Source organism: Numida meleagris, chromosome 14 (genome assembly GCF_002078875.1).
Source record: "Numida meleagris isolate 19003 breed g44 Domestic line chromosome 14, NumMel1.0, whole genome shotgun sequence".
Taxonomy (NCBI): Eukaryota; Metazoa; Chordata; class Aves; order Galliformes; family Numididae; genus Numida; species Numida meleagris.
Window position 1 is genome coordinate 11,340,870 of NC_034422.1, and position 17,602 is coordinate 11,358,471.

Sequence of the window (17,602 nt, forward strand, 5' to 3'; positions counted from 1 at the left end):
TGCGCTGCTCAGCCACTAACACTGCTCCGAGCTGCACGCATCCCCCGTGCACGAGGAGATCATGGGAAGAAAACACAGCGTGTCCGGCAGCGCGGGCACCACGTGTTACAGCAGCAGCGCTCTCCTTTCATTTCAGGCTTTGGTGGTGGTGAGGAGCTGAAACAAAGGTGAAGAGGACAAGGAAACGCATGGGGAGCAACGAGCACCAGGAAATAACCGCAGTGCCCCGCTCCCCAGCAGCACCGCGCTGCGCTCGGCCTCCCCCGCAGGGAGCACGCGGCCCCGCTGCTGGGATGAGCTGCACAGAAGCACTCGGGAGTAACTCAAGTCTGAGAGCAGCTCTATAAAATCGGCTCCTGGCGTGTAATTGAAAACCTGCTGTTCCTCTGCGTGTTTGTAACGGTGCACAGCGCTAGAGATGCTTCATTTTCTTCCCGAAGCTGTAAATACCACCCCCGGCCGTCAGGTAGCCCAGCACCGACAGCAGCAGTGAGCGAAGCTCTGATCCTCGCAGGGGGGAAAGCGGAAAATCCCCTCATCCAAAGGCGCCCGGGCGGCAGCAGCTCTCCTCGAAGGAGGCTGCTCAGTTCTGGGCACCCAGCCCCGCGGCCCCAGGCACCGCGCTGCCCCGCGGCCCCGCAGCCGGACGGGAAGGAAAGGAAAGGTAACAAAGCAGAACGGGCGTGAGCGAATGCTCCCATGCAAAATTCTAAACTTTATTCACTTTTATTTATATATTTAACAATTCTAAAGTATTTACTTCTCGCTTTGACAAAAATGAAAAATATAGGAGCACTTTACTCTCTGTAGGAGAGACAGGTTATATGTACAGCTACGGAGAGATACTGGTTCCTCCTTTACATACAAAGAAAAATAATATTAATAAAAAAGTGCTTCGTCGATCAAAAAAAGACTAAGAGCGGCAAGCGTTTATTCACACTGTACATCGCGGAGCCACGAACCCGTATCGCACCCCTTGGCACCTGGCGCTGCACGACGCCGCCTGCACCGCGACGCCCCAGTGCTGGCAGCACCCACCCCCCCCCCACTTCGCATCCGGCTCCAGCCCCGCGGCTCTGCCCCACACGTGGCCGCGTTGGAGCGAACGGGTAAGAACTCAGCGGGAGAAGGCAGCTTTCTCTTGGCGTTGCTCTCCTGCTGAGTGCTGCCACCAGGCCCCGTCCCCGGGCGGCTCCTGCAGCTCCATCCCGGCCCTGCAGCGTCAGCTCGCGGCGCAGCAGCGCTGGCACGGGGGGGGGGTCCGTGTCCAGCAGAACACCTCGGCGCTTCCTTCCCCACTGGACCTCACGGGATGGCGTTCTCTGTCGGACCCCGCAGACCACGAGATTGTGACGCCGCGGGGAAGGGGACCGATCCCTCCCCAAGAATTGTGAGTTAACGTTTTTGAGCTGCCCAATATCGCGGCAGGGTTGTTGTGTCCTTGAGAACGGCACAGGAGCTGTAAGCCGGGCGAGGCAGCGCGCTGCAAGGCAGGACGGGAGCAGATGCATCTCCTGGCCCAAGTGCACCGAGCAACGCTGCCCTGCCAAAAGGGAGAAGGGGCCGAGTACCTGACGCTCAGTTAAAAACAGATTCAAGAGATCCACGCTTTATTGAGGTGACTCGAAAAGCAACTCGGATTGGGGCAGAAGGAAGGAGGGGAATCCACGCTGCGCCGTGAGCCCGCTCCAACCCTCAGGCAGCTCCTTCTCCCCGCAGCACGCAGAGCACGGGCCGCAAGGAGCAGGAACGTGGCAGCACCACGCAGCCCTCGGGGACCAGGCGCAGAAGCGCAGCACAGCTGCAGTGCCACTGCTCCAGGAGGAGCTCTGCACCGAGCAAACCAACCGAGAGGGACGAGGACAGAAATCCGAGGGCTTCTGCCTTCCGGCTTGGTTTTAAATAAGGAATTGCACCGACACAACTTGAGACAGCGGCGCCTCTGTCAAACCAACCTCGGCTCGGCAGCGCGGCCCGGCCCCTCCTCACCTCTCAGCGACGCCGTGCGTGGAAACCTGGGACTGGCTCCCCCTGCACGCAGCGCGGGTGGCTGAGCCCACTCTAAGAACAGAGAGGGAGAGTGCTCTCTTGGGAAAGAGGTTCCCATTTCTTCTAGCAGCAACAAATTCCCAAACAGCAGTTCCTTGTTTGGAAGTAACAGGAGTGATTGAAAGCACTAGCGCTGAGGCTGCGGCGATTCACCCGGCACGCTGCCTGGGCCGATTCCCCTCGTCTCCTTTCCTCCACAGAATTGTCTGCAACGCAGTTCAGCAGTGGGACAGCGAAATACAAAAGGGAAATCTGGTTCCGGTGCCAGCTCCCTTCCCACTCCTACAATCTTCCAGCAAACAAGCAAACATATATATATTATTATATATATACACACACGCAGGCGCGTACACGCACACACATACACACGAACGGGACAGGAAGGAAAGGGAAGGGCTGCAGGAGGAGACGCCCACGCTCAGCGGCACAGCACGGCCCAGCTCCGTCCCTCGCCCCCCGTCCTCCCGCTCTCAGCCCACCGAGGCCGCGCGCCCCAGCTTGGGGAAGAGCCGCGGCCGCTCCGCGCCGCCTCCGCGCGGGCGTTCAGTTGGATGTGGCAGTGATGGGTTTGTCCAGTTCAAGATCAAGGCTGGCGCTGCTCGGGTGCAAGCTGCTGTAGCACGATTTGCAGACTCTGCTGGGCTCAAAGAGCTGCTGGCTGGGAACCGGCACCTTCTGGTTACAGCAGCTGGAGCAGAACACGTTTCCGCAATTCCTTGCGTCAGGAACAGAGGAAAAATGGAAAAGACAAAATTAGCGGCAGTTGGACAAAGTGACCCGAGTTGTAAAATGACACAATTGACGGGCAATGACACAATTGGTGGGCTCGGCCATGGGATTGTGCGCAGGGAGCAGGACGCACGGACAGCCTGCCCTGCACTGCCCCGCGCTGCCGGCACCGGTGAGGAGCGCGAAGGAAACCAGAGCGCGCAGCCACAGCTCGCCGAGCATCCCCAGGGCCTGCTCTGCTGCACGGAGCCGCCTCGTGTTGGAGCACAGGGAACTTCTCCTCCGTGCAGCGGGGCTGCCCCAGCAGGAGGGCACGGGCAGGAGCCGCACGGTGCCGTCACCGCTGCCTGGTGGGCGTGGGGGTGAGGAACAGGCAGCGAGCGGGGGCCTTGGATGGCAACGCGGGGCTCCAGCCCCCTCGCATCGCCGCTCCAGCGCTGCGCTAAGCACATACTGGATGCTGCGGTCGGGGAGGAGGGAAAAGCCTCTGCTCCTTCACTCTGCTAAGAGTGCTGTCGCTAAGTCCCAGCACGGACACATTTTCTTCCGTTTCTTTCAAGCGCGCCGCTGAAAGGGTTAAGCACGGAAGGAACAGAGGGGAAAAAGATGAAAAGAGCTGCGGCAACGCTCCCACCGCCCCGACCGCGCCGTCCCTTCCGCCGCGCTCCCAGCATCCCAGGCTCCTGCACAAAGGGAACGCGCTCAGCAGGGGCCATGCAAAGCACGGGGGGAGCCGGGGCCGCCATGCTCAGCTCAGGCTGCGGGAGGGGAGCAGCCCGGCACGTGCAGCTCGCAGGGCGAGGCTGAAGCGTGGGAAGCCGTTCCCGCTGCTCCCGGCAGAGCTCTGCCCCCGGGCCTGGCAGGGCTGCGGCAGCGCGCCAGGGAGCTGCGTTTTGCAATTCACCTCCACGCCCGATGCCCTTCTCATTAGCGCTTTGGCATCGGGATCTTATGCCACTATAGATTGATGCTGGAAAAGATCTGCTGCTGCCAAGAGAGCGGCAGAAAGCTCCGCTTACACCCGGCAGCTTTGATTAATTCTTCACTGCCAAGAGACAGGGTTCCCAGATGCTGGGCACTGACGGGGAACAGTCAGCAGAGAAATCCCATTTCCCACTCTGGCGGGCTGATTGCTGCAGCTGCAGCTCTTAATGCTACAACCCCAGCACCGGGACATCACCACGGGCAGCTCGGGGAGCCTGTTAGAAATTACCACCAGGAAAGCCGGCAGGAGTGAAACCAGTTCACAAGGTGTTACCGTGCAGAAAAGCAGTGGGCAGCTCACGCTGCTGCTGTTCCAGGAACAGTTATCCCACAGAAACTTACTGCGGGTGGACGAGCTCAAAAACAACCAGAGGGGCTGAAACCATCATAAACCATCATCTGTCTGCTGTAGCTCACCGAATTCCTAACACACACGTTTGGTTTGGGTCGTTTGTGACAGAGGACAGAGCGCTGGAACTGCTCTCCCCTGAGCTTGGTAAGCCCTGAGCAGCTTTCTTTGTGCCCCAGTGCCCCACTGCTGTGCTCGAGACATTGAGAGATGCTAAACACACGGATCTCTCCCGTCCGAGGGCAGGTGGCTGCTAGAACCACGCCACCAATCCCTCTTAGGACATCATCAGTGTTCAGCCACCCGTGCTGCGAGGCAGCACCTCTCTGCCAGCCCTGCACTACTCTCATTGCCACCGCCCTTCCAAGATCAGCGGCAATTCTCTTTGTCGACATGTATGTACTTGAATGGCTTGAAAACACGTTGACCTCTCCCAGAATGAATGCAAAAAAGGGGAAGGATCAAAAATAAGAGAGAGATGCACGACGGCTGAAGGTGAAGGATAACCTCTTCCCAGTTAGCACGGAAGCGTTCTGTTACTCAAACACACGACTTGCAGATGGTGAGAGTTAGTGCCATCCACACCACAGTTTCAGCTACCCCAAGCCAAGCCTCAGTGCCCTCCTGTGGAAAGAGGAGCCTGCCTGTATCGATCGAAACATCCACCAGATCGTGCCAGCCACACACAACTCGCTGCTGGTGCTTTCCAGTCAGGTGAAAAACGGGGGAGAGATGGAGTTAGTTTGGAGAAGTTACCAAGAAAAGGCAGACAGACAACAGGCATTGGCTGCTGTAAATGCTCACCAGATCTGATCAACACGTTCACTGTCCCTGCAAGGAGGGAAGAAAGAGCTCAGAGGGGAACGGCAACAGAAGCAAACAGCAGCAACGGAGGAAGCTGGAGACTCTGATCCTGCTCAGGTTGGCAATGTGGTTTCCAGCTCATTCTCACCCTCCCATCAGATGGTGAGCAGGCTCACCACCGCTCACTGTGCTTTGCAGTGAGGCACGCTAGGAAACACTTGGTGTTCTCGTTGGTTAGGATGGCAGCTTGGTCTCTACCATGACCAGTGAGAGCTCACATGGACACCCCGTTCATCTAGGTCAGACATTCCAAAGACAAAAGAACGACGACACCAAAGGGAGCTCTGCAACAGAACTCGAAGCCCTGCGTCAATCTTAGCTCCTCGTGGTGACGGAGGTGTTCAGACAGCCAGCGTGAGCAGGGACTTCTCCAGAGCCCAGGCCTAAGAAACTGCAAGGTAGGTGCCAAGTGTCAGCTGGCCTGGGGAAGCCGGGGGGCAGGGAGACAGTGATGGATGGGGGCACTTCACAACAGATACCACTTGAAAAAGGACACATGAAAACGTCGCTTTAACTCTTCTAAAACCCCTCAGATGTGCATAACTATGCTTAGCAACACTTTTCACTGGGAGCCATAAGACACACTTCAATAAATCTGCACACACACAGTGCATATGGAACTTGAAAAAAAATCCATCTCATTCTACTCCTCATTCATTCCTCCCCGCTTTGTTCATCTTTACAAGAATTCTAAGTGGAGCAAATGCAGAAAGGATGCAAGATATCACCATTCTTCACTACTTCAGAAAGCAATGAAGCACCAAAAAGGGGTATTAGTTATTTAAAGGACCGTGCTTGTAATCGTTCTCTCATGTCCAGAGATCAGGAATAGGGATTTATCTGAAATAAAACTAAGGCAGAATTACAGATTCCCAAAGCTAGATCTAACCCGAAGGGCCCCATCCCCTGCTCCTCATTGAGCTCCCACTGCCTGCACTGTGCATTGTGGGCCCTGTCACCAGGACGCTTGGCAGAGAATCATCTGGAGAACTTCTATTTCAGATTCTCTTATGAAAGTAACTGAATGAAAGGGGAAAACTGGTTACTGAAGGCGGTGCTCAACCAGTCATGGAAAAAGCTGCTTTTCATGTATTTGCAGTACTGAATGCAAAGAGGACACACGAGTGTTTTTTAAATTATTCTCATCCACTTATAAAGCTACAGAGCCAGCTGTCTCCAAATCCAGCTTGAGAAAACTGGGATCTGTCTAGGCCAGGGTGCAGCAGATACAAAATCTGGCTTTTCAAACACAGACACAATGAAGTGGAGCTGAACAGAAGCCGTCCTGTTCTCTCGGAGCTCTTGGCTCCTAGTTGACACCCACCCTTCCCAAAGGAACTTCACAGCCACATGAAACCCTTCCTGCCTTAAGAGCAGAGGGAAGGACCAAGCCCTGGCCTCGCCCCCCCCCCCCCCCCCCCCCCCCCCCCCAGCCCTGCTGCTGCTCGGGTACCTGCAGTGGTGCTTCCTGCTGGCCAGCCAGAACGCGCTGTCGCAGCCATAGCAGTGCGCGGCCAGGTGGTCCGGCAGCCATCGTGTCACCTGCCAGGAGGAGAAGACAAACCCGTCAGGGAAAGCAGAGTTAGCTGGCAGCAAACCTACCACACCTCAGCTCACAGAGCCCAAGCAAAGCAGAAACTCAGCGTTCACAACGCCGAAAGAGACCGAAACCTTCCCCTCGAGAACTGACGCGCTAAGCTGCCCTCAGACAAACCGACCAAGTCGTCAAGTCCAGCTCCCTGGCTGCTCTCTGTGCTCTAGAGGCGTCCAGGCCACGAGGCTGCCCCACGCAGTCAGCTCCCGCTCCCTCAGCTCAGCCCCAGCTCCACCTCGTGCCCACTGGCAGCACGGGGCTCCCAGGCACAGCTACCGACGCCCCGGGGCAGGGCACGAGTGAAACGTGCAGGAGACAGCTCACAAGAAGTGGCACGCGACCACAGGGTGTAGGATAATTTGAGTGATGAATATCCCATCCTACCAGAAGAGTAAGCGATCTGAAGGGATTCAGTCTGTACCTCTGTGTCCTGTTTGTCCACCTGCTCCCAGCTGGCTTCAGAGAAAATCTCTGTGCTGCAGCGAGACAAGCAGTTCTGATCCAGATTGCTTTCCGAGTCGGGTATAGAAGTCTGTTGGCAAACAAACACAGCTGAACAGAACCATCCCGTATTCCTACTTCTGCACAAGTAAAAGTCGGCCAGCTGCGGGCAGGGAGCCTCCTGCTGAGGAAGAGCAGGCTGCGTCTGCACGGCGAGGGTGGATGCCGACAGCTGCCAGCTCCCCATGCAGCAGCAGAGGCAAACCACCGCTCCGAGCAGACCAAGTGCCACAGGCTGAAGCCGTTTGTGAGGGGGGAAAGAGAAGGAAAATCCAGCAAAGAGAAGGATCTGGAAATCCTGCAAAGAGAAGGAAATCCAGCAGGTGGGGTCTCGATGATGTCGGGTAGAATGGATTTCAAGGCTGCTTTCTCCTGTGCTAGCACAAAGTTCTGGCAACGCTTGGACAACCAAAGAAGCTGCTGTCTGTGGCTCCAATTTCATATCCGTATTTCTTTTCCAAGGCTCTTTCATTTTCAGAATAAATACTGGTGGTGCATACGTGCCCTGCTACCTGAATGAGTTGTGGAAAATACATGCCAAATCATGCATGGGAAACTCAGGAACTGAGCCACGCGTGTTGGGGGAATAATGCTTCCTTGCTGCAGTCCGGTCTGTAGCGCTGCAGTTTTACTGGCTTAAATAAAACTACGGGAAAAAAACTGACATTTTTGTGCACGAGCAATAAGCATCTCTGGATTTACAAAGACAGCCCTCTTACTCCCGAGGTGAGGCAGAAACAGAAGGCAGAGCTCAGATTTTTAAAAGGAGTGGCTTTTCCAGAGAGCATCCCGGCCCCACGCTGCGGCTGGTGAAGGCCCTTACAAAATGCAGCGCAACAAACTAAGCCAGAACATCACGGTCCTGCAAGGAACCAAAGCCACACCTGATTCAGGTGAGACCCAGCTGGAATGGACGCCTGGAAACAGCACTGGGTGCTGCTCTCTCTGATGTAATGGCCAAGAAGGTCCTGAGCATTGCTCTCAACAAACGTACCTGGGACAGTCCAGCACCTCTGCCACTTCAGCAATTAAACACGCAAAAGTTGGAAAGCTCTTAAAAAAACCCTTCCCTCTCCCCAGTCTTGTGGGCACATGAAGCAAACGAAATGTGTACGCAGGAGATTTTCAATAAGTATTGCACCAACCTGGGAACTCCAGGGCCAACCCATGTGAACTCACCCAAAGCTTCTCCTGCGTCTCCTCACCTCGCCCCTCCTGCCCCTTTCCTCTTCCCCCCCTTTCCTCATGCAGCTCTCCCTTCTTCTTTTCTTTTACTTGGCTTCCAGTTCTTGGCTTTCAGCCACCACTGCTGCACCTTCCCAGCCCTCAGCATGCAAAGCACCAAGAGATCAGAGCTGCATTCCTGCCCCAGTAAACGACACTCACATCCTTAGAAAAACGTCCTTCCCACGTATGAGAACAGAGGTAAAGCACGTGGGTTTTTTGGAAAAAGACCAATGCAGGTATCTAGGCACTCCCAGTTACAGGCAAACACGCCGTGCAGCACGCTGCTCGAAGCAAACCTTTGCTGTGCTCTGGGTCAAACTGAAATACAGTGACAATACCAATCATCAGTCATGCCGCATACCAACCACTCTGATCATCTGCCCGCTCCTTTTCAGAAAGACCTCGAGGGTTTCACACAACCCTGTACGGCCAAAACCAATCCCTGCCTGACCCAAGAGCCATGGGCTGCCAACAAGGGGAGACGCAGACGCTCACTGACTAGGCCCCACCGTTCTCAGCAGTGGCCCGGTTACCACCTCACTTACCACTTCGTCTCCGTAATCGCCATTGAGCCGCAGGGAGCTGTTCAGGAACTGGCTCTCCAACCGGCTTCTCAGCTCCTGCACTTGCTTCTTCAAGGTCTCCACCTCCTGCTGATGCCCAGTTTCGATCTGGCGCAGGCGCTGCTGGATGACGTCGGTGTAGACGGGCATCCCGTCGTCGTCCAGGTGGCTCCTGGCAGGTTGGTCTGGGCTGCCGGCCGCCTGCTGCTTCCCGAGATGAGCAGCCATCCATTTTTGGTGCAAGTTCCTCAAGTGAAGCTGCACGGAGCCGCAGCTCGCGGCGGAGACCTGCCGGCTCAGGGAGGCCTTGATCCTCCCGTCCTCCCCGTTCACGCAGTGTCCGTTTGTCGCGTGGTATTTCTGCACGATGCCGAGCCCGGCCGGCTCCTCCGACACCTTGTTCTCAGGCTCCAGCTCTCCGTTACACACAACCTCATCCTTACATTCACCTAAAGGCAAGGCACAAGGGGAAGGCATTGGGACGCGTGCGCTGCCGCCACCAGAAGTCCTATGTACTTTTGTGCCCGGTTTCTGAAGCTCTACCACGCTCTCCCCCTCGGGCCTGTTTTCCACAGTTCGCGGAAGCTCGTCGGCGCTGCTGTCCATCAGATGGGCTCTGTGGCAAGGACCCTTGGGAATTAGCTCCTGCTTTGCTTCGTTCTCCGTTAAGGTTTCTGTAGAACTTTCAATGTTGGATGTTCTCGCCTCGTGCAGGCTGCCGAGAGCTAACAGAAGGCCGGCCTGCGGTGCGCTCTGCAGGCTTTCTCCCTCTCCTTCGGGCTTGCCCACACCTTCCTCCGCGTTCTTTTGAGCGTCTCTATTTACAAAACTCTCCAAAGGAACAGTCTGCAGCCCCTTCCCCTGAGGTAACTTCTGGATAGTGTTACTGAGCTCCGCGTGCTCATCCTGGTGTCCTTTAAGCTCACGAGCACCTTGTGAAAGCGGACGCGGGTTGTTCATTACAATACCTTTATCCTCAGCCTTTTCACGCAGTTCGCTGACATACCCACGGAGATTTTCGCTTCTCTTCTCCTTATCCAAGGCAATCTCATCCCCTTTACCCGCAGTCTCCAGGCCACCCCTTAAGTGCTCCTCCAGAATAACATCCTCTTTAGTGGCCTCCTGCAAAATGTTTTCCATCTGTCCCTCCGCCACGCCGGCCGCAACAGAAAGCTCTGCCCCCAGCGGGGCCCTGCCCTGCTTGCTCAGGCCATCCCCATCAAAGGGATCGTCCCCGGGGTTCCCGAGGCTGCTCAGCTCCAGAGACCTCCTGTGCTCCTGCCACTTCTCGTTGAGGCTGGGGTCGCTGCTCCGTCGATTGGCTGTAGGCACGCTGCTGTCACAGGCTGTCGTCAGATTGTCAAAGGATCTTGTCTTTGGTAACCTACACCAGCAGAAACAATCAGAATCCAAAGTCAGGCATTTTTATGGTTTTTTTTTTTTTCAAGTTTAGCTACTATGGCTTAAAATCTCCCCTCCACAATTAGGAGGGTAGCAGCCTGCTCACTAATCGACTTCTGTGCAGCATTATCCAGGAGCACATTTTGACCATCTGTAATGCAAAGCTGCTTCAGAACTTTTTTGTTTGCCATTAGGAAAATACGTTGAATCAGACTTCAAACGTTCCCAGAACGATCCCTTTCCCACAAAGCACAGATGTTTACAGTCTGGTCACACCTCCTAATTAACACGTGCAAAGAATCACTTGACAAAAAAAAAAAAAATACAACAACAAAGCAAAGCAAAGTTATGCAACAGAAAAAGAAGTGAAATTCAAGACAGCCGAATAAAAGCTTATATCCCACAACAATGCCAAGGATCCAACAAAGCCAGGCAATGCCCACAGCTTAACTCATGTTCTAATCTCTCGGATTCAATGTATTTGTTATGCTCTGACCTCTGAAAGTTAACAGCTTTCAAACTTGAAACAAGGAAAGACTGCTTTTGGTCAGCCAGCCCCACAAACACGCCTGCGAAAACACCTCCCTCCCACAGGTATTCTCCTCTTAACATCCCATAATGTTCTCAGTTGATCTTACTTTACAGGATGGGATTTCTGAGCTCTAGGCTCACCTGCCCAGGGGCTGATCTTCAGGGCTAGAGCCTGGAACAGGGTATGGGGCACAGGTGTCGTCAGCAGGTGTAGAGGGGGAAGAACAGGGCAGGTAAACAGCACTCCAGAGCATTAAATTACGCACATGGCACACTGGGTACAGCACCTAAGAGACAAAAACAAACACAACGTTCAGAAATTGCAACTGCTCGCTCCCAGGGTGCAAAAAAGGGCTCCAGATCTGACTGGGACGGTCCTGGGTTATTGTTCAGATCTGCAGCTGGGAGGCCGTGTTAGATCCGTAGATAGCTCTGAAGGCCTGGGAGCAGCTATGGCATTTTTAATCAGCTGCACTCGGATAGGTAATTATCTTCTCTTTCAGCGAGGGAGCTTGAGGCACAACAATGCTGGCTTTCAGCTTCTTGTGAATGAGTTGCTGCAATGTGCACGGTGTGAATCTCCACCTCAGTAATGCTTCTGAGCAAGTTGAACTGCTGAGGAATTCAGCGGCCCATTGTTAACGCGGAGATTTCCCTGCACTTTGTACTGCAGCATGCCATAGGAGAGCTGAACTAACAGCCTCTTTCTAAGGCTCCAATCCATCAAAGCTAACCCTGTCTTTAAAGGAAGCACTCACATGTGAAAAATTAAGTACACGTGGAAATAGCTCTGCTGAACGGGCAGCTTGCTCTTGAAAGGGATTCCTTGACTGCGCAATACGCTTTCTGTTATGTTTCAATTTAAGAACACCTTGAATCTCTCTCTCAATCTCACTGTTTTCACAAGCAGCTTTCTTTTGGAAAAGCAAGGAGCAGCAGAGAAACAGCCAGGGCACTGAGAGGGGCGTGCGGGGCAGCTCGCTTTGAGGGCTGCTGCTCCTAATGACCACGGTTTTAGAACAGATGTGGCCACGTCAGTGAGGCACCTTTTCAACACTGAAGTAAAACCAGGAAGAAATGAACAGAACTCCTAAGAACACACAACTGATCCCCATTAGTTTAGTATGGTGTGCCATTTAACAATGACACAGCCCAAGTCAGCTGGACCCCACCTGTACTGCAGGATGCAGCACGTGAAGGCAGCCCAGGGCCAGAGCAGCCACCTGGCTCCAGTGCCCGCGCTGAGCGCTCCCTGAGCAACCCTGGGATAAACTCACTGCTGCTTTCAGGGAGCACTCACAGTCTGTATGTATCTGCAGTGCCTCCTGCTTTCAGCTATCACACCCACTCTGCTAATGGCAGCGTCGGGCTGAAAAGCCTTGAGAGGCTGCCTGTGATGCTGCCAGTCACAGTGACAGAGGGATCTGCACACACAGCGAGCACAAGCTGCAGGTTCGGTGTGCACAGGAGATGGGCAGTGACAGAGGGCTGATGTGAATACTGAATTCATTCTTCTATTGCAAATGCAGACAAACTCTTTCCTACTAAGCCAAGTTTTAATCTTCCTCTAAGGAACAATTAACAGCCACATCTATCATCTGCAAGAACATGGCACGGTCCTTACAGTTCGGTTTGTGGTATCTGATATTTTATAAACAAGAAGCATTTAAATATTTGTAAGAGTCTTGGCCATCCTCGTCACGGCGACCTCTGATGACTGGCTGGCTGCTTACACGCCATGCCTACCACAGGGCAGCTCTGCCTAATGCCTGACGTGCCCTTCCATCAAACACAAGGGGTGACTGCAAGCCCCTGCCTGGAAGCTTCAGTGAGCCCAGCTGAAAATGGGAAGGCATTACCAGAAACACAAATGTGCCAAATAATCCCAGTCACTTCTTCTGTTTAGATTTAATATAGGCACAGTGTCTAGGTTTGCATGCCATTGTATGACGCTCCTCTGACACGGCTCAGTTCTCTACAAAGGTCTATCTGTCAAACACAGAAATGTCAGTTACAGAAAACGTGTTTCCAGCACAGAGAAATTTCTGAGGTTGCATCTGACACTCCTCAAATATCAGCAGACCTAATGCAAGACTTGGAACATAAAACTGAACGGAGCTCCCAGCTGTAAATATCAAAGAGCTGAGGCGTTTCCAAAGAGTGTTACTATCTCTGCACCCTGCTCGTGGTGAGGGAAACTGCACGACGTCCCGCTGCTGCAGGCTGGGTATTTCCTTAAGGCACGCATTTCTGAGCACATCAGACCTGAGAGCCCCCTGACAGACTCTGCCATGAGGTGGGTAAGAAAGGATACGTACAGATTCTGACTGGGAGGAGTAGAGCAGGTTCTTGAAGGCTTTGTTTGCTGCCCGCAGCAAAGACCAGACAGAACAGGTCCGTTCCTGAGTGTGTTTTTCTCCTCTTTCTTTTGCATTGTTGCACAGGAATGTACCAAAGAGGCAAGAGTAGGTGTGCTGCACCAATTTGACCTGCAGAGACCAATACAAATACAGTCACATGGCAGAAGGCATCAGCTTAATGCAAGAATGCTTAAGAGAAAAGAAACCTTTCCTTCACAGGGCAATACACCTCCTTCCCAAAGACTGATACATATAAATAAATCTGGAATGTTTTGTGTGTCTCCTTATGAATTAACTGCAAAAGGATTTACACAGAGAGGCATCTTTTAGCATCATAACTGAAAACTCAGGGAAAAAATGTCAAATATAAAGACAAGTATTAATTCATACTCATGCATAAAAGTCTTGCTAATTTAAAACTCATAAGCCTGGAGGACAGGTAAGATATAAAACATTAATGCAGCAGCAGAAAGACAAAGAACGGTGGGAATAAGTGTTAATTTGTGTTGGTAGAGATGTGCATAGCACACGTCCTCACCATTATTCACTCCATACTGTGCTCAATGCCTGACCAAGCAGCTTAACAAGAACCTAACTTTAAATATATGAACAGTCCCAATGGCTGTGCACTAACAAACTGGGGGTTTTGCTCTAAGGCAGCGAGAACATTAAGGATAATGTTCACACACAGCTCCCATAGATTAGCAGTGAGCTAGGGAGCCAGTTATAATCTTACGTATCCTATTTCACAACTGAGCTAAGCTAGGACTGCACATAAACTCAGTTACATGGCCGAGCTGGCAAGCAGTAATGCAAGTCATCCACAATCAGGGGAGCGTGCTTTAAATCTCACAGTGGATCAGACACTCCATAAAAGCCTTTATTCCTCAGGTTACTAGTTCTGCAGGCAGCGAGTGCCACCTTCCCAGAGACCCACGTTCTGGCCTTAAAAACTGACCCTGACAGTCCTAGGCAAATTTCTAATAGGAGAGCTGTCCCCTCCCGAAGGAAATAAACACGGCTGCCACATCCTGCACATTTTCAGCACAGAAAGCAAAACGGAATGGAAAGCTAAAGTGAAGGGGTGCTTACAGGAGTCTTCTTCAATTCCAAACGAGAGCAAAGTAGAGGGAAGTTTAAATTGCCACTCAACAATTTTACGTTGTGTGGATGTATTACACAGAACTTATTTCAGCAACCCTTAAGTGAAATTATTAAATTCATATCATTTATCTCATTCTTTAAAGTTTAAAAGAAGCCCTTAAGGGCCCCGCTTCCGTTTTAAGAGCGAACAGACCCCGGGCTCCATGAAGTATACAAGGATTTTTGCCTGCCGTATCAGGGCAGCTTTCCCATTTCCTTTAGCAGGCTGCAGATATCCCGTCACAGACAGACAGGAATATCAGCAACCCCTCAGGGCTCTTCAGTCTGTTAGTACTGGGTACTGGTTTAGGAGCAGTCTATAAAACAGCAAGCTCTCAAGCCACAACTCACAAGGAATGCTTCGTTAAACTCGAAAGAGCAAGGGAACTGCCTCTGGAGCTGATGGACGCAGTCCAGCCACTGTAAGAACACTGGGCAGCGCTCATTTAGGTCATCCGAATTCTCACCATGGCCACAGCGATCGGCAAACTTGTGGCCAAAATCCAGCCACTCCATCTCCACTAGCACCTGGAAACCCTGCAGAAATAAAAGAACAGATGAACATTTCCTCTTTGGTTCAGTTGTTTTTTTTTTTTTTTGTTAAGACAGTCTGAGACTCATGGGGATCATCTTACTGCTGTGGCCTCACTCCTTCTGACTTCCCTTCAGGATCAGTCCCCATCACTTACCTTTTCTCCTTTACCCAATACCTCTACGTTCTTAAATGCTGCACAATGGAATCAGGACTGAAATGAATTCCCAAGCTTACATGGACAGGAAAGGGAATAAGACAGATTATTAAGTCCTCTGGCTCACGAGGAAGCAGATCTTGATATGAGACCAATCTTAGAATCATAGAATTAGCTAGGTTGGAAAAGATCTACAAGATCATCCAGTCCAACCATCCACATCCTGCCTTGGTAAGGCAGGGGGGAGTAGGGACTTCATCTTGATTCAAACCTGGACAATGGTAACCTTCACGTGGCTATAAGAGGAGATTTTAAAGCTCTCCTTAGAAAATACAGGAGAGATCTATCTGTCAAAAAAGAAAACAATTTAACCATGAAAAGATACCCGCACTCACAGAGATTGCTTGCCTACGTGTATAACAAATGTAGCACAGCCCTAAGTTTGATAAAGGTCAGACTGCACAATTTCTCATGCAAACTCCAAGGGCAAAGCACATTCCAAAACAGTGTCTAGTTAAGTACCTGGCTGTGACACCTACTCTTAAAGGACTTAAATTTACCACGTTAGGAAGGTCTTGCTTCTTAGAGGGATGAAAAATGGTAGAGCACATTTTATTAAGCCAATGGTTGTAATTCAGAAGGAAAAAAAAAAGGTGATAGCTGTAAAGCCTGAAATGGGACAATGATGAAATTCATTTTTCTGAACATTCCCGATTCTTGTGCAGTTACAGTGTACGGCTCCCTCCGATGCAGCAGTGGAAAGGCAGGCAGGAGGGAGATGCATAGAGGAGAACTTCGCAATTCAAACAGGAAATGACAACACTGAGGAGGGACTAGGAGGAGCTGCTGTGCCAGGGACAGAGCAGTATGCTTTGACCTGGAAATGCTGACTTCTAGATCCCATGTGAAAAAGGACTTGAGAAAGTCTCCATCATTTCCTCCAAAGGGCACTGCCACAGTTCCAACTCCTGCTCCTCACGTATCTGAGGGTTTAAGCACCAGTTTATAGCACAGTGTACAGACACACGCTTCTGTCCTAGACAACAAAGGCATCTTGCATGTGGGCTGGTAGATGGAATCCAGCCATCAAGTATCCCACAATGCTGAAAAGCCATGGAAGAAAGAAATCAGGCTACAGCATTATAACTAAGTGAGAAGGGATAATGAAAAAAATGGAACTGGAGAAAGACGTAGCTAAGAAAACTAGAAAAGAGAGAAAGGCTTTGCACCAGCAGCTGGTTGAGAATCTGCAACTGTGCCAGAAGCACTCTGTATTACATGTTCCCAAGCTAAACACGGGGAAAGGAACACCACGACTGGGCAGATATTGAAACGGGGAAAAATAAAATCTGCTCTTGAATTACAGACTATATTTACATCTACATGTAACAGTATCTGCAGGCTACTGTTAGTTAACCCCTGCTAGCTCCTGTGCTGCTTCTAGTGGAAAAATCTGTAATTATTTTTTTTATACAAAGTTCCCTGGAAAGGAACCCAAACTCCACAATTGCCTCATGCACTAACAGATGGCTTACAAACCTCTGTGGTCCTGTAGTAGGGATCTAGCAGCAGTTTGGCCAGAGCCACGATCTGGGGGGTTCGGTCCCAGCCATCCGAGCAGTGCACCAAGACAGGTCGCTGGTCTCGGTCCACAGCATGAACCACGAGCAGTGCGGATTTCAGAAGCACAGACAAGTGCTGCAGCCATTTGGTGCTCTCCAGAGCTGACAACCAACTAGAAGAAGACAAAGGAGGACAATCTTTGCTCTTTTAAAATGCTTCCAGATTTGAAACTCTGAATTCATCAAATCAAAGCTTAACTATTATTATGTTTGTACTTTGATAAGCCACAAATGTCATCATCGAGTATTTTTCATCTACATTTCTCTAAGACTTTCCCAGAACTGTAAGAAACAAAGCCTTGCAGTCCACCTGAGGAACAATCAGGCTGTGGCATGTGGTTGGCTGCATACAGCCTGTGAGAACAAGCAGTTGCCCAGACACGAGCATAGCACATCACCAGCAGGGGCCACCACAAGCACCACTGGGCAACCCTAACTTCAGCAGCCTGTACTGATTCCCTTCCTCCCAGCTGAGGATTCAGGTTGCACGCAGTCCTGCTGGAGGTTCAGGTTGCTGGAGGTTCCTTGAGAATCACAGCAGCATGGAGACTTTCCCCTCAGCTCAGCACAGGTGGCCATTCTGGATCTTCTCTGAAACCACGGGTTACTTTTAGCAGCAAATTCAAAACAGGGAAGTGGGAGGGGAAACAGGGCTGGTGCAGCTGCAGTGTCCTAGTGAAGATCCAACCTCAGAAGCTCGTGAGGTGACAGGCCACTAGAGGCTCAGTACCCCATAGCACTGAAGGGCTGCATTCCCTGAAAAGCCACCATAAATGCATGAAGTATGTGGAACAGCACTAGAATATTCTGAAGGAGAGCCACGCTGCAAAGATTAAAGATCCAGGAAGATCAAGTTAGGGTAAGTGCTCGCACTCAGAAGCCCATTTGAAAGGAATAACATTCCAGGATCAAAATTCAGCTAAAATATAATTCCTGATCTAAATTTCTAGGTTTACATCAGTGAAAATACTCCAACAAATTCTGTGGAAATGAAAA

The 17,602-nt window shown here is 51.6% G+C and overlaps 1 protein-coding gene across 5 annotated transcripts in view; it reads right to left on the bottom strand.

The window, feature by feature from the left end:
- The window catches only part of MTMR3 (myotubularin related protein 3), a 75,630-nt gene continuing 58,936 nt past the window's right edge, over positions 909-17,602 (bottom strand). For 4 of the 5 annotated variants that reach the window (XM_021413224.1, XM_021413226.1, XM_021413225.1 and 1 more), the window contains 8 exons: positions 16,524-16,719; positions 14,647-14,832; positions 13,111-13,281; positions 10,934-11,079; positions 8,843-10,244; positions 6,991-7,101; positions 6,429-6,517; positions 909-2,764 (listed from right to left, as the gene is read on the bottom strand). In XM_021413224.1, coding sequence (XP_021268899.1) covers positions 2,593-2,764; positions 6,429-6,517; positions 6,991-7,101; positions 8,843-10,244; positions 10,934-11,079; positions 13,111-13,281; positions 14,647-14,832; positions 16,524-16,719 — 2,473 coding nt within the window. In that variant the 3' untranslated portion in view covers positions 909-2,592. The remainder of the gene's footprint in view (positions 2,765-6,428; positions 6,518-6,990; positions 7,102-8,842; positions 10,245-10,933; positions 11,080-13,110; positions 13,282-14,646; positions 14,833-16,523; positions 16,720-17,602) is intronic. The other variant, XM_021413229.1, reaches the window with a different exon arrangement.